The 12797-nt window shown below is 47.5% G+C and overlaps 1 protein-coding gene across 1 annotated transcript in view; it reads left to right on the forward strand.

Annotated features, from left to right (window-relative positions):
• The first annotated feature begins 11160 nt into the window (after positions 1-11160).
• The window catches only part of tiparp (TCDD-inducible poly(ADP-ribose) polymerase), a 15424-nt gene continuing 13787 nt past the window's right edge, over positions 11161-12797 (forward strand). The window contains exons 1-2 of the mRNA XM_084674854.1: positions 11161-11391; positions 12267-12797. The exon at positions 12267-12797 is cut by the window's right edge and continues 535 nt beyond it. Coding sequence (XP_084530980.1) covers positions 12299-12797 — 499 coding nt within the window. The 5' untranslated portion in view covers positions 11161-11391; positions 12267-12298. The remainder of the gene's footprint in view (positions 11392-12266) is intronic.

The raw sequence follows: 12797 nt of genomic DNA on the forward strand, positions 1-12797 counted from the left end.
AGTCATTAATAGAGAAAGAGAGAGAGTCATTCTGATTCTGATTAATAGAGAGAGAGAGAGAGAGAGAGACTGAGAGAGAGAGAAAGAATGAGAGAGAGAGAGACACTGAGAAAGAAAGAATGAGAAAGAAAGAATGAGAAAGAGAGAGAGAGACTGAGAGAGAGAGAAAGAATGAGAAAGATGTGGAATCTGAGGGAAAGAAATAAGAGAATAAAAAGGTAGGACATCCGATCAAAGCCATTACTCTACTGTTCTACCGTGGGGGGGGGGGGGGGGGTGGTGGAGGTAGAACGATGTAGAGTGTGTGGGATGGGCAACAAGTAGATTGTTAGCAAGGAAGGGCGGGGGGGGGGAGACCCCTTTACCCAAAGACACCTGTGTGACGACCCCTGGGCCGTCGTCCTCGCGTGACAGGACCAAACGTCACGGCTCCTGTTGTCCCTCTGTTCCTCCACACGAGGCCCTGGCTTTCCTGCGGACGGCCGCCCACAGGACCTCACGGGCCTCGCCCTCCTCTTCCATCCCTTCACATTCTGTCTCTTTCTCATTCTTTTTTTCCATTCGGCTCAAAGGAAGAGTGGTGATGTGGGTTGCAGTGTGGAAGGAAGAAGAGGGAAAGAAGAAAAGAGAAAAAGAGAAGAGAGGAGGAGAAGGGAAAGGAGAGGAGAAGGAAGGAAGGAGAAGATAGAAGGGAGGAGACGATAGGAAAAGAGAGGAAGAGAGAGGTGGAGAAGGGAGGAGAGGAGAGGAGAAGAAGAGAGAGGTGGAGAAGGGAGGAGAGGAGAGGAGAAGAGAGGAAGAGAGAGGTGGAGAAGGGAGGAGAGGAGAGGAGAAAGAGAGGAAGAGAGAGGTGGAGAAGGGAGGAGAGGAGAGGAGAAGAAGAGAGAGGTGGAGAAGGGAGGAGAAGGCAGTGAAATCATCTTCTTTCAAAGGAACCTACACATGTGTTTACAGTTTCAGAGCAGATTTGCAGTAAATAGTTTCTTTTCTGTGGTTGAGTGTGTGTGTGTGTATGTGTTAGTCTGTGTATGTTTGTAACTGTAGGTGTATGTGTGAGTTAGTGCGATAGAGATTAATATTATAACAGCGAACGTCATTTCAAAAGTTTACAGTATCTCAATTTGTATCTCACTTCCTCTCGGCCTGACTTTCCCATTCGGTAAGATGTTTAATTTCAAATACTGATGGAACTTAACTTGTCACGGAAAGTTTTCCAAATAAAGACACACTTGAGAGAGTTTAAGCTCTTCATACCCGTGACTTAGTGGCTTTGTGTGTGTGTGTGTGTGTGTTTAGCCACTGGGCAGAGACATAAGGGCCACTGGGCTGCCAGCTCCGCTCTCAGAGCTTGAGAAACTAAACAGAAGATGTTGACATTTTGGCAGTGAAGGGAGGCTCACTGCTTTATCTGCATCTCAAAGGTCACTGTGTGTTTTGGAGCATCAAGAGTGTTTGTGCGTGCACGTGTGTGTGTGTGTGTGTGTGTGTGTGTGTGTGTGTGTGTGTGTGTGTGTGTGTGTGTGCGCGCGGTGGGGTGAGACTGGCCATGAGTCATTTTGTGCCTCAATAGGTCTTTGTGTGTTGTTCATTAAGTGTTTGTGTCCTGTCTGTTCAAAATGATCAACATTTATTCATTGAGTCATTTAGCAGACGCTCTTATCCAGAGCGACTTACAGTGAGTAGAGGGACATCCCCCTCCCCCATCGACAGAGGTGCTGTGGCCGTGGTGGCAGACACAAACTGCTCAGCAGACGCACACCACTCCAGCACAGCTTTGGCTGAGAGAGAGAGACAAGGGAGAGCGGCCAGCTACAGGTCATGTCTTCTCAGGAACAAACAGGGACAGGTACTTAACTGAAGTACTTCTGAACGGAAAAGGAAGGAGTGCAGTGTTGTGGTGTTGGGTGTGACAGCAGACCGTGCGTGTGTGTGTTTTGTGTGTGGGGGTGCGTTTTGTGTGTGTGTTTTGTGTGTGGGTGTGTGTTGTTTCCACATAATGCGTTTCTATCTTCCAGGCCACGTTGACCTTGCGTTTCTGGCCAGATACTAATCATGTGGTCTCAACAGCTGTGCTTCATACAATCACTTTATTGCCTCCCATATGTGTGTGTGTCTGTGGGTGTGTGTGGGTCTGTGTGGGTGTGTGTGTTTGTGGGTGTGTGTGTTTGTGCATGTCTACATGCCATTTGTATGTGCATATGGTTCTGTGCCTTTGTGTGTGTGTGCCTTTGAGGGGGTTTGTTGGTGCGTGTATGTGTGCGTGTGCACATTTCTGCGTGTCTGTGTAAGTGAGTATATATTTGTTCCTGCGTGTGTGTGTGTGTGCGTTTCTGAGAAACACCATCTGGAGAGCAGGGCGAGTCAGATGGAGCGCTTGGAAAACATATGGAACATAATAGGAATTCTTGCTTCCATGTATGTCTGACCTGGCACACACTTCAGCCGGGCTACAGGGAGGGCTGGCCTGGGTGCTAGTCTATCTCTGGGCCTTGGTGCCTATCTGTCCTCGCTCCAGACAACAGCCGAGGCTTTAGCTCACATGTCTAACGCATTCTCTCACCTCTTGCATCTGTCAGTCCGTTGGTCAACGACGATCGTGTCCTGGTCTCTATTATTAGGTTGAAGCGTTAAATCAACACATTTTCAGTTTCTTTGTTTTGTACTCATCTGTGTAGTGCAGTAACCTCTCATTACCACCGGTGTCAACAGTCAAACAGGAAACCTGATATAGAAGAGAATACCCACATCCTCAATTGACGTCACTCCGCTGGTTGTCAACGATGCAGAACGACCCAGCCGAGAGCCCAGAGACGTCTGAGGGAAGTGAGGGCAGAGCTCTGCTCTCCCAGAGACGTCTGAGGGAAGTGAGGGCAGAGCTCTGCTCTCCCAGAGACTGTTAGACACGGAGAGCATCAGCATGACTCTCTTCTGAGTCAGGTCTCGTGACTGGATGACTGACTCACCTCTGCCTCGCCCGCTCCCGTCACTGTGGAACTGTATCCTGGAAACACAACCTCGAGAGATGCTTCTGGTCCCTCTGTGTGCGTGTGTGTGTGTACCTGTGTGTGTGTGTGTGCCTGTGTGTGTGTGTGTGCCTGTGTGTGTTTGTGTGTGACTGTGTCTCGGTCAGAACTTAAGTAGCATGCATGAGATCTGAAGCATTCTGTGCACATAAAATCCTAACCCTTGTGACATTCACTTTAATTAACGTATATAATGTATGTTTGTGTGTTTGACTGCTTGTCCATGGGACATATTTGCATTAGGGCTATACGAGTGTCAGTGTGGAATGCCCGCGGTCTAGGATAAGCTAGCAGCTTTATAATCTAAAGCATGTTTGCGTGGGTGGGTTTGAGTGTTGAGTAGGTTTGCGGGCATGTGTGCCTACCACCACTGTAATGTAATATGCTGTAGGTGCATGTTTCCGTGCTTCATGTCCATGCAATGGGATTTCAAAGAATTCTCATCCAAGCGCGTGTTTGTGTGTGTGAGGGCTTTGAAGTGTTTGTCAGTAATGATGGGAGGAGGGCTCGCATGTGCATTCGTGTAGGAGGAATGGAACGCTATACATGTTAACGCTAGACGCTGACTGCAGGAGAAGAGGAGGCGGAATGGGTGTGTGTGTGTGTGGCGTGTGTGTCCCGCATATGACCGATTGCCCTGGTAGAAATGAGTTCTGAAAGCTCTCCAAATCACCTCTGCCCTTCCCCCTTACTGTTTCAACCCCTCCTGCATGTGTGCCTCACACACGAACACACGATCAGACACACACACACTCAGACACACACATACACACACCCTGCCATGATGCTGTTAGCACGGGACTGTTGGCGTGGAAACCAGGGGTCCCAGCTCCCCACTGTGACTTTATTCCCTGAGAGAAAGGACTCTCCCTTGGCATGTCTGCGTCACAGCTGCCAGTCTCTCTCAAACAAAACAAGAGAAAGACTTCGAGAGTTAGAGAGACAGTCAGGAATACAGAGAAAGAGAGAGAGAGAGAGAGAGAGAGAGAGAGAGAGAGAGAGAGAGAGAGAGAGAGAGAGAGAGACAGTCATTAATAGAGAAAGAGAGAGAGTCATTCTGATTCTGATTCTGATTAATAGAGAGAGAGAGAGAGAGAGAGAGAGAGAGAGAGAGAGAGACAGAGAGAGAGAGAGAATAGAGAGACAGACAGTCATTAATACAGAGAGAGAGAGAGACAGTCATATATATATATATATATATATATATATATATATAGAGAGAGAGAGAGAGAGAGAGAGAGAGAGAGAGAGAGAGAGAGAGAGAGAGAGAGAGAGAGAGAGAGAGAGAGATAGAGAGAGAGAGTCATGAATACAGAAAGAGAGAGAGAGAGCGAGACAGACAGAGACACAGAGAGATAGAAAGGCTTCTCGTGCAGCACATTAGTAGGTCAGAGAGCTGCAGGCGTGTGGGATAGACAGCTATCACACCAGCAGGACAGACCCAAAGCCACAGCCTCACTGACACCATTTACACTAGCATCATGGTGAGAACACAGGCTGTCTGGGTGCATGCGAGTGTGTGTCTCCAGATGGTGTGTGAGTGAGTGTGTGTGTGTGGGCACCCATGCTTGTGTGTGCGATTGTAGAAACGCATGTGTTTGCAGGTGTGTGTGTGTGCATGCACCAATGTGTGTGAGTGTGTGTGTGTGTGTGTGTGTGTGTGTGTGCACCAAGTCACCGACTGTAACGAGAGAACCTCTCAGAGGCAAGTGAAGGAGGGACAGAGAGAAAGGGAAGGAGAGGGGGGTGAAGTGTGTGAAGGAGAGGGACAGAGAGCATGCAGTGTCCATTAGAGTCCTCTCCTCCGTTCGACTCCTTCAGGATGGGTGGAAGAGTGGGTTCCCGGGCTGTACCGGACATTCCAGGGATGACAACTGGGCTGGTGAGATCCGCCACACATACTAGCCACTCACTCATTTCTTCCCCGCTCACACACACACACACACACACACACACACACACACACACACACACACACACTTCCGAACAGCTGTGTTCCAGATGGGTTAGCCAGAGAATGCCTTCTCCCCTCTCAATCTAGGTGCTGCACACTGGCTATCACTGCAGTAGCCAAAAGCACATTTTCCATATTACCACCTCTCGTGTGTGTGTGTGTATGAGTGTGTGTGTGTGTGTGTGTGAGTGTGTGTGTGTGTGTAAGAGAGATGGAGGATGTAACAAAGCCTCACAACAGACTGGTCCAGATTAGCGTTCCGTCTAGTTTACGGGAAGGCTGACAAGAAACAACCCAACAGACTTCAATTACTTTCAAGATGTGTTTGTGTGTGCGTGTGCGTGAGTGTGTGCGCGAGAGCCAGAGACTGGGTGCAGTGTTCCAAGGTACCAGTAGGTGGCACTGTTCATGTATTCACTCCTGACTGGTGGGATGTCCTGTGACGTCATGGTGAGTAAGGGCAACATCACTGCTGACTTAACTTAACCCTGCAAACTCATATACATACATATGTAAAGACAGACCGGCTTCAGTTCCTCCAAACAAGTAAACTTATCTTAAAACAATCACGTTAGTCACCATTGCCAAATCAGATTTTCTAGTCTATTTTTCCTTTTCAGAATTCACTTTAACGTCTAAATCTGCGTTCGGAAAATGGAACTAAAGAGCTTTTCCCCTGCTAGCACTTTTGATAACAGTGGAACACTGTGTACGTTAGAGTTCAAAGTTGACGTTTCTAACCAATCAGGACCGTGGTCTGTTTCAACCCCTGTGCTTCTCATCCTCCTGCCAACCATGTTTATTACCTGTCTGTTACATAACAGCTGAGGTGTCCTCGCAACAGACAGAAACACATGATGTACTGAACTCAGTACAACAGACTCATAAATATTATCATAGAGTGAGTGCATGTGTGTGTGCTTGTGTATGTATGTATGTATGTATGTATGTATGTATGTATGTATGTATGTATGTATGTATGTATGTGTGTGTGTGTGTGTATGTGTGTGTGTTTATGTGTGTGTGTATGTGCATGCCTGTGTGTGTTTGCGTGAGACAGGGAGAACATTTGAAGAGGTTTCGGTCCTGGCAACAAGCTGTTTGCTGTCAACAGTAGTGTCTCTATGTGTGTGTGTGTGTGTGTGTGTGTGTCTCTATATGTGTGTGTGTGTGTGTGTGTATGTGTGTGTGCCTCTATGTGTGTGTGTGTGTGTGTCCTCTTCTGGGTCCTCTTCCCACCAACTCTTCTCATTATTCTGGGAATCTGTTTCCTGTTCTGAAAACATGACTTGTTGTCATTCTATCATTGTCTGTCTATCCCTCCCTCTCTCAATGTTTCCTTGGCTCCCCCACACTTACATGTACCTGTGGTTATGGTAACTTCTCTATCTGTCTTGTTTTCTATCTCTCTTTCTTCCTCTCATTATTTTTGTCCTTTGTTTTCATGACTTTCCTTTCATTAGAAACTCTCTGCAGCTCTGTTGAAACGTGTGGCAGAGGGGAGAGGGGGAGGGCTATGGACGAGTGAGCGATGGAAGGTGTTGGAAGAAAAGAAAGTTGCCTTTAATTTCCCATGTCCTTACCGCTAAGGCTACCATGAGCTAGAAGGTAACGATGACCCTCCCTCCCTCCCTCCCTCCCTCCCTCCCTCCCTCCCTCCCTCCCTCCCTCCCTCCCTCCCTCCCTCCCTCCCTCCCTCCCTCCCTCCCTCCCTCCCTCCCTCCCTCCCTCCACCCACCTTTTCTATAGTCATAGTGACAGCCCATAATAAGCATGCACTGTCTGTGAGAAGCACTAGGCTCTGGATGGACGAGAAGCTGATGAGGAGAAACGCTCACAACAAAACCAGCATAATCTTTCACTGGCCCTAGATAAATCATGAGACACCAAGCTGTCTCTTGGTCAGCTGAGTGTGTGTGTGTGTGTGTCTGTGTGTGTTTGTGTGTCTGTGTGTGTGTGTCTGGGGGTGTGTTTCGAAAAGAAGCACATTCCAAAGTTCAAAGTGAGTGGCAGGACAGCGGGATCACATGACAGGTTGATACAGAAAGGAAAGCTCTCCCCCTTCTCTCTCCCCGTCACCCATTAAGATTAGAGCAGAAAGGAAAGCTGTCTCACACACGCTCTTTAGGGGTCGCCGGGACACCCCGGTCTGGTATCTCCAAAGATAAACAGAGGAAGGTAGTGTTGTGTGTCTCTAACAGATAATGTCTCTCAGACAATGTTGTGACAAGTAACTAAACATTGTGTCAAAATGAGATGAGAGTAGACCTACACTAGGTTACGTTGACCTAGTCATACTCAAACAACGTATTACTGTATTACTATTTAACTCTTGTGCTGCCTTTGGGTCACAATGACCCAAAGGTTCACAACGACCCATCGTCGTGTTGCGAAAACTTTATCCAATACAAAAATGGAAGCATTTTTCTTTTAACTTTCGCGTTGTTTGGGGTCAGAGACAGCCCAATGGTTAAAAAAAATGCAATGGTCTCATTTCTCCAGTGATCAAGACTTTCCTTAAGTTTCTATTTGCTTGCAGCACACTGTTGCAACGATCTTAGGTACCTTCTGATTATGAATAGAGTCCACTTAAACAAACACAACCACACCTACAACAATACAGGCTCCTGGATTTCCCCCAGAATTCAGTAGGCTATTTGATGAAGGTGAATCCATCTTTAGGTTGGTGTAAGCAGGGAGGGGGTGGGGAACCGAGAGATAGACACAAGGAGAAGGGTAAGGAAGGTGAATCCATCTGTCTAAGCTCTTGTGTAGTTGGGAGAGAGAGAGAGAGAGAGAGAGAGAGAGAGAGAGAGAGAGAGAGAGAGAGAGAGAGAGAGAGAGAGAGAGAGAGAGAGAGAGAGAGAGAGAGAGAGAGAGAGAGAGAGAGAGAGAGAGAGAGAGAGAGAGAGAGAGAGAGAGAGAGAGAGATCTTTGGCATTCTGCTGCTGTCCTGTGGACCTGCTCTGCTGGTTTCTGTGGGGTCATTAAAATTCCTGCTCCCTCCTCCTCCTTCTCTTCCTCCCCTGGCCGCCTCAGCCTAGCTGCGTGTTGGTGCATGTCCTCCTGCTCTGTCTGTCTCTCTCTCTCTCGTTCTTCCTCCCCTCTTCGAGGTCATTTCTCTCTTTTCAGGGAGATGTGGAGGCCTCTCTGGGTGGTTTCACCTTTATTCAGACCTCACAGAGAAACACATGGAGCAACAACTGTGCAGACACGGCAAAAGAAAGATGTTTCACTAAACAACAACAACCCTGCTAACCTGAAATGGTGCACGCTCAGCAGGTTCTTGTGGCGGCACTTTTGAAAAGCTTGGGCACACACACACACACACTCTCTCTCGCTCTCTCTCTCTCTCTTAAACTACCAATCCGGGTGGCCCCAGATAAGAAATGAGTCTGCCTTTGATCAACTTCTGAATGCAACCTCTGTGTGTGTGTGTGTGTGTGTGTGTGAGCAGGATCCTGCTCAAGTACAGGTCATTGTTCCCTACTTCCTGCCCTCCTAAGCTATGGCCTTTTGTCTTGGTGACCCTAAACCCCCTTCCCTCTCCTTGTACCCTCATCCACTCTAACCCCCCCCCCCAAGCCACCCCCTACTTGACCCCCCTCCATGCCCCCCACCCCCCCTCCATGCCCCCCCCAATCCCTGCCCCACCCCTCCATGCCCCCCCCTCCTCCCATCTCACCTCAGTTGTGTAATGTTCCCATCCCCCAACTCAGCCATGACTCACAAGAATGGCCTCTCACCTACATTCTCTCTCTTTCTCTCTCTCTCTCACACAAACACACCCACCTAGTGTGCTATTCTCCACAAATATGTTGACATCACAACAGTGCTTCCTGGTAGCCTTGCCATCTTACAACGTTCCGGAATTAAACACGGGAAGGATGGCTTTATGCACCATATACAATGTTATATTGTTGTGACACAAAATGTATACAAATATAAACTTTGATTTTGTAATATACTGTCATGTCATGTAAACATATTGGTGAAACATCACTCTTAATAAATTGTACTACTTCTCTGAGATGTGTCATGTTGGTCAAAACAAGGTATCTGTCATGAGTTGTAAGCAGGAATTAAGTATGTGTTTTCCAATGGGGACGTCTTGTGTGTGTGTGTGTGTGTGTACTATGTGTGTTTGTGTACTATGTGTGTTTAAAGTAGTGGAGAGACCAGACAGAACGGCAAACTCAGAGAGAGCTTTGGTCGTCCTGAATGGATATGAGGAATGTTTGCTGTCAAACTTGACAGATGAAGGGGACCTAGCTGTCCCCCAAAGAACTAAGAACTTCAACCAGTGGGCCTTGCTGTCTGAAATAAACTCATTAAAACATGACTCTTAATTTACTATCGTCAAATTCCGCATAAGAAAAGTGATCATGAGGTCAAGCGGGTGTGGTGGGATGTTACTGAAAAACGTTCAAAAAGGCACGGTACACAAGTTAGATAGGATATCCACCTGCCGAGGTCGTTACAAGGTAAATATTGTCCAAACAGGTTGTAAAGGTCTGAGGTCTCTGCGTGAAACTGGGCATAGCGTTCACATGTCTTCGTCACGCATCTGTGCTGCGCAGACTCATACAAAAAATCTGATAACGACGATAGAGAACACAAGTGCCTATGGCACAAGGCTTCTCATCTAAACCACCAGACCAGACCAGTGTTTCTGAAATGTTATAAATTTCTTATTTGTGCTAAAGACTCGTCAGTTGCCAAGAACTGTAGACTATAAGAATACAAATCTGAACTAAATTCTTGCCGATAATTAAGTAGGCTCGTGATAGGAATGTTATGCGGGACAAGCATGATTGGTTCATGGCTCTGCTCTTTATAGACAAGTGAAATTTTCAGGATCTTCTTTGAGACCAATTCAGACATGTTAAAACAAGAACAAAGAACGTAATGCACGTTGGTTTGAGAGGAATGCTGGAAACGTTATAGGCTGTGTGTGTATAAACTGGTAACTATTAAATAAGGCCAACGTCATTTTCTTATCTTTAAACAATTAGACAGGATTTTGGGGGGTTATTTTTTCCTTAACGGTGTTGACGGCATATCGCATAGACTATGTCTGGGCAAGAATTATAGGCTACAGCTAATTGTTACCCTGGGAAACCTACCGCACTGGTGAGTGTGACCTCTACAATCTGTGGACGTATATAGCCATTCATCTTTGTCTTTCACTTCCACTACCCCCCCCCCCCCACACACACACACACACACACACACACGCACACACACAGACACACCCCACCCCTTGCGTGTGTGTCGTTGGCTAGTGTGTGTTGCGTCTCACGCATGTCTGCCCTGCCAGTTCCACGGACTGCAGACCGAAGTGTGCTAAGGGTTAAGCCGCGGCGTGTGCATGTGTAGGAGGGAGTAAACAAGGTTTGCATGAGAAAAGCTGTCGCACGCATAAGAGGAAACAATGACCTCTACCTTTGTTATTAACGTCGATTCGTTGTATGTCCGCAAATACGTAAAACGCTCTGCATACGTCACTCTACTGTCTATCAATGTAGACACACAATACATTTCGCACGGTCTGGAAGGCTGTGCTAATTGGTTAGACACTGGGTTGACAATCCCATGTTGATCCCCGTCCAAAAGTTTTAGATATATGCGCACAATATCACGTGAATATTGCACAAAAAGTCGTAGGCCTATTAGCCTGTGTAAGCACAGCATGTGTAAGCACAAGCGTGGTGTATTTGTGCTAACTTAATCCCCTTTCCTCTCGCCGTACTGGAAATTACAGTTTGAATGTGCAAACAACCTTGAAACCAACACAGCCCGTCTGCCGATTAGCCAGTGCTCTGCCGCTGAACTTCTGGTATCTACAGAGGCACTCTGGGTGACTCAACTGAGAACACACAGCTCTCTCTAACACACCTTTATGAGTCTGCTGCTGGGTGTTTAGAGTTCCAGTAGGACAGCTTCCTGGCATAACGTCCTGACGACTCACCAGTTTCGTTTTTTTCCCTCCCTGCCCCCCCCCCCTCTCTCCCTCTCTCCCTCCCTCTCTGTCTCTCTCTCTCTCTCTCTCTCTCTCTCTCTCTCTCTCTCTCTCTCTCACTATCTCTCTCTCACTATCTCTCTCTCTATCCCCGTTGATGCCAAGTCCCGCCCCCGGCCTGGTTTGAGCAACGTGAGTGGCTGGGAGAAGCGAGCACAGCGCGTTCCCCGCAACAGCTGCGAACTGCCTTTCTCCATCACAGGAGTTGGCGGAACTGAGCCCCGGTAGAGCCTGGAGAACGAGTGACAAACGGCCGCTTTGTCACGTATTACCCATATCCCGGGCCGGTTTCTGAAAACGTGGATTAATTGAACGAGCTATATCGATGATCGAGTGTGGTTTTCTCCACGAAGTAGACGTTATCGCGGAAGGGGAAAACGGGTTTTAAACAGGTAGGGAATGTGCGTAGTGTGGTTCGATCGTTTTGTATGCTGGAATAGCTCGGGGGTAGAAGCGCTAGCCTACATAAATCAGCCAGCCTGTCTGTGTTGCGGCACCCAGTATGGCTAGCCTATTCACCCGACGAAAACTGAGACTAGGCAACTAGGAGACGAAACACACCATTTATATCGTGTAATAGCTTACACGACATTTCAACGTAGAATCGACTGTAGCCTATCTTTGTGTTGATACACTGTTCTAGTGCTTACGACAACGGGAAATGCTGTGGATCATCATAGTCTTTGTTGCTTCACCGCAATCGCCCTCTTTCGGTGTGGATCGCTTTAACTCAGACTGTACGTGCAAACTTGCTCGAGCAGCGATTTGTAACGGGCACGTAGACAGTAGACCCCGTATATCAGTCTCCGGTGATCAAAATATTCGCAAGAGGGAGGTCGTTTTGTTACAGTTCTACTATGATTGTATCTCCTAGACGCACTGCAATTGCAGTGTGACGTTAGTCAACATTATAGAATAAAGAATGCAAAATTGAGTTTCTGTACCCGCTGTAGCCAGTAGGCTAGCTTCACCACTCGGAAGGTTCCCTTGGGGGAAGGGGCTAAAGAGAGATATGACGGCGAGACAGTTTGCTTTCCGTTTCACTGGTTAGGTGAACTAACTCCTATACCAGAAAAGAAAGACGCATTTTCATGATTCATAGGGCTGTCGTGTAGGCTAAATTAATATAGCGTCCGTGTTGTGACAAGACAACAATGACTAAGTTTTCGGTCTCACTGGAAACAGTAAATGGACTTAAGAGACTTCTGGAAGGCGTAGGCTATTTAGAAGTTTAGGTGTTGCCTAACATTTTCTCTCTCTTTTTTAGGACGGTTGGGTTTTAGGAGTGTTCCAGTGGCCATGGAAAAAACTTTGCATATCCTACAAAAAACGACAGACGCTACCGACAACAAGGTTCTGGACAGTGGACCTGCTGGGTTAGCACTGGATATGAGCATAAATATGGGGGATCGGGGTTTCACGGAGCAACCCCTAGTTGCACTTGCCGATAAAATACCTTTAGTGAAACCTTATTTTAAAAAGAAACACGGACAAAGGAAAGTAGACTCAAAATGTCTCCGGGCGCTCGAGGACCCCATTCTAACGTCGCTATTGAGTAGTGACGCTCTCGTTACCGGGGATGGGGTCTTTGTCCTGCGGAACGCACCAGGACGGACGCCGGGCAACCTGTGCACCGCAGCGGTAGTGAAACAGACTCACATCACCCAGGTGTGTTTAAAAGATTCGGGTGTTGCCGGTGTGGCTGGGCTGATAACTAGTACCACGGACGCGGAAATGGCAGACGCCTCAGCCGAGCTAGATGAAACTGAAAGGGGGGAAAGGCCCAAGGTAACCCTCG

The sequence above is a fragment of the Hypomesus nipponensis genome, chromosome 15 (genome assembly GCF_054491055.1).
Source record: "Hypomesus nipponensis isolate SF chromosome 15, ASM5449105v1, whole genome shotgun sequence".
NCBI classification, from domain to species: domain Eukaryota; kingdom Metazoa; phylum Chordata; class Actinopteri; order Osmeriformes; family Osmeridae; genus Hypomesus; species Hypomesus nipponensis.